The sequence below is a fragment of the Salpingoeca rosetta genome, assembly GCF_000188695.1.
Source record: "Salpingoeca rosetta unplaced genomic scaffold supercont1.9, whole genome shotgun sequence".
In the NCBI taxonomy this organism is placed as follows: Eukaryota; class Choanoflagellata; order Craspedida; family Salpingoecidae; genus Salpingoeca; species Salpingoeca rosetta.
The window spans coordinates 338,139-341,536 of record NW_004754925.1 but is presented as its reverse complement, the minus strand read 5'-3'; the positions used below and the strand labels follow the sequence as shown (position 1 = coordinate 341,536).

The window sequence follows — 3,398 nt, the reverse complement described above, 5'->3', positions numbered from 1 at the left end:
GTGTGTGTGTCTGTCTGTCTGTCTGTGTGTGTGTGTGTGTGTGTGTGTGTGTGTGTGCGTCTGTAAATTGTGAATGAGGATTCGCGATGAAGACGTCATTGACATACCAGTCAGGAGGGCGTCAACACGCCATTCCCCGACCCCGAACCCCATTTCATCGCCTCACCCCCCCCCCTTCTCCCTTGTCCACCACCAACATCGCCACCGTCGCCACCATCACCACCAACACCACCAACACCACGACGCTCATCAACCACCAACTTCCCTCCCCCATCCTATCACCAACTCCATCCTCAAAGACGACCAGCGACTGCTTGTTGAGCCCGCGTGCGCTGCTGCCATCAGCCCGCTGTACTTCCCTGCCGTGGCCAAGGATGCCGGCGTGGATGTGCAAGAGCTCAACGGCCCCGTTGTCGCCATCGTGTGCGGTGGCAGTGGCGTCACCTTCAAGCAGATCCAAGACTGGCGCAAGCAGGTTGGCCTTGCCCCGCTCTAGTCGTCATAGTCGTCGTTGTTGCTGCTCCTGTGGAGGTTTGGCCGGGGGGTGACGTGTTGTGTTGCTGGGAGCTGGCAGCGGCTGTCATGTAGAGGTATGTAGTTTGTAGGACGGTCATTGGTGTGTTCGAAGATTGTTGGAGGCTGCAACTTGGGTGTGTTGTGCTGTTGCTGCAGCTGTGGTTGGCTTTGCGCCCTCGGTTTGTTGTGGTCAAAGGCGAAGAGGTGCAGTCGGTGTTGGTGTTGGTGTTGGGGCGAAGCAATGAATCGTGTGGTTGGTTACATGCAGCGGTCGCTGTTGCTGTGCGGCTATAAGCACTCAAGCGTCATCTTGCCGTTGTTTACTAGTGTGAACACACACATATACACACGCTTCCATGTGGTTGGGAAGCTGTTGAGCATGCGATGAGGGGGGGGGAAGCGAGGTGAAGCAACAAATCGAGCCATTAACTTGTGGGCGAGGGGGCTGTCATACGCTTGAAACTACATTCACATGTGGTCCGACAGCGCAGCGAACAAAGCGCCACACGCACGACAGAATCGACGCGCGCGCACACACACACACGCACGCACGCACGCACGCACGCACGCACACACACGCACACGCACGCACGCACGCACGCACGCACACGCACGATAATGCAATCACAGTACGCGCACGAAAAAACAACAAAAACCGTACGCACATGTGCATTGCATGCAAACGATAATACGCCACATGTAACCCCCTCCCCCATACTTCAGGGGCGTGTGGGCACGCGGTTGCCTGGTTGGCAGCGCCGTCGAAACCGCAAAAGCTCAGCGTCTCGCTCGTGGTAGCGGCGGCAATCACGCACCGTCGCCGCCAGCACACGCTCCTTCGTGCCTGCAGGCACATGATGCAACCCGAGGTCATGGCACGGTAATTCATGATTTGCACAGCGTGGAAGGTGCGCACATACGTGAAATCAGACACAAACTCACATGCACACATGCACATATTCACACATGCACACACATGCGCACATGCACCCATTCTCTGCTCTGCCTCTCCGTCTGCCTGTTTACCAGTCTGTGGATATGTTTGCGCGCAGGGAGCAATCTCTTTCTGCCCAGTCCCACTCCCCTCCCTGCTGCCGCCACCGCCACCACCACCACCACCATGACGTACCCAGGTCGTGGATGTCCTTCGCCAGCTCGCGCTGTGCGGCTGCGAGAGTTCGGTGGGATACAGCCTTTGTCTCCAGCGTGTGCAGCGCAGAGCGCTCGCCGTGTGCCTCCTGGTACACCCGTGCCTGGTGATGACCCAGAGATGGTGATGGTGGTGGTGTGATGGTGATGGTGGTGTGATGGTGGTGTGATGGTGGTGTGATGGTGGTGGCGGTGCAATGAGGTCGCGCATCGTATGCAATCATCGCGCAACCACAGCAGTGACATGCACTCATCGTTGACTTGGAATGTCCTTCCACAATCACCAACGATAATGAATCAAGACCACCAATCACCACCAGCATGAATCACACCAGCCAACCAAAGTCAACAATCATCACCACCTTCATCACCAACCACCACCTTCATCACCAACCACCACCGCCACCACCAGCCACCACATGCACCCAACTCACGCGTGGGCGGGTTGCGCTGTCTGCGATACGATGGAAGCGCCCTTCTCTTGGGCCCCTGTTCGTCTCGAATATCACTTCCGCCCTGGCTGCAACCGTGCGTGAGTGGTGCAGCATCGTCCGCGCCTCCCCGCGCGTCTGGTGCAGGTCGGCCTTCATGTTGGGGGATGGATGGAGGGCGTGGATGGGGCGATGCGTGCCAGAATGAAGGACAGTTGCAAAATGTGAGCGAGGTGTGTGTGCAGGTGATGTTGAGAAACAAGAAGAAGAAATGCACACATGGTCACGTCCTGTAAATGCGCAAGCACACAAATTCATTCACACACACACACACAAATACACACACGCACACAGATACACAGATACAGACACAGACACACACACACCGCGCGCGCACACACGCACACACACACACATTCACACATACGCACACACACATGCACACATACACATGCACACACACAACACATGCTGTCTTCCTTCCTCCCCCCCCCCAAAAAAAAAAAAAAACTCTCAGGCCCACCTCCGTTGATCGAGTGCGGGTCTTGGCCGTTCGAAGCTTGTCATCCACCGCCTTCATCGCTTGCGCCAGGTCGCTGCGTGCTGACACCATGAGCGACGTTGCGTCATCGCATGCGCTTGCCGCTGCTCTGATTGCATCACGCAGTTGCACCACAACTGGGGGAGGCGTGCCCTGCGGCCGTGGATACGCCTGCACACTCCCACTGTACGATTCTGTGTTAAGGGACAACGCCTTTGTCTCGTGTTTGATGACGGAAGCCGCTGTCTTAAGCGCGGCATTTAGCGCATGCGATGCCCCCGTGTTGATGCTGTGTTGCTTGCTCACGGCCGCCAGCACCTCTTTCGCCACACGCTGCTCGTTCTGCAGCTCAAAGGTGACGGCATCGGGTACCGAGCCCACGTGCCCGCGACGCGAAATGCTCTCTCGGTTCAACCACACTGCGCGGCGGCAGTGGTCTTCGAGAAACGCAGCCAGCTTTCGTGTCGTGCGCTCCAGCTTGCGGGCCTCTGTTGATGGAAAGCAACAAAACGGATGAGGAACGTGTATGAAGGAGCAGTTCCGAGCGATTTGCGGTGATGGTATTGGCAACGGCAGCAATGTTCCATTTATAATGATACACACACAGACATCCACCAAAGCACAAACACCACACACACACTCACACACACACACTCACACACACACACACACACACACACACACACACACACACACACACACACACACACACACACACACACACACACACACACACACACACACACACACGACGACGACGT

At 56.6% G+C, this 3,398-nt stretch overlaps 2 protein-coding genes across 2 annotated transcripts in view; one reads left to right on the top strand and one right to left on the bottom strand.

Annotated features, from left to right (window-relative positions):
- Positions 1 to 883, top strand: part of PTSG_12106 (uncharacterized protein) — a gene marked incomplete at its 5' end in the record, with an annotated part of 3,124 nt that extends 2,241 nt beyond the window's left edge. The window contains one exon of the mRNA XM_004994818.1: positions 308 to 883. Within this exon, the coding sequence (XP_004994875.1) occupies positions 308 to 496 (189 nt within the window). The 3' untranslated portion in view covers positions 497 to 883. The remainder of the gene's footprint in view (positions 1 to 307) is intronic.
- The window catches only part of PTSG_03978 (uncharacterized protein), a 3,617-nt gene continuing 1,032 nt past the window's right edge, over positions 814 to 3,398 (bottom strand). Inside the window, exons 3-6 of the mRNA XM_004994817.1 lie at positions 2,620 to 3,125; positions 2,100 to 2,249; positions 1,646 to 1,769; positions 814 to 1,360 (exon numbers count right to left, since the gene is read on the bottom strand). Of these exons, the coding sequence (XP_004994874.1) occupies positions 1,236 to 1,360; positions 1,646 to 1,769; positions 2,100 to 2,249; positions 2,620 to 3,125 (905 nt within the window). The 3' untranslated portion in view covers positions 814 to 1,235. The remainder of the gene's footprint in view (positions 1,361 to 1,645; positions 1,770 to 2,099; positions 2,250 to 2,619; positions 3,126 to 3,398) is intronic.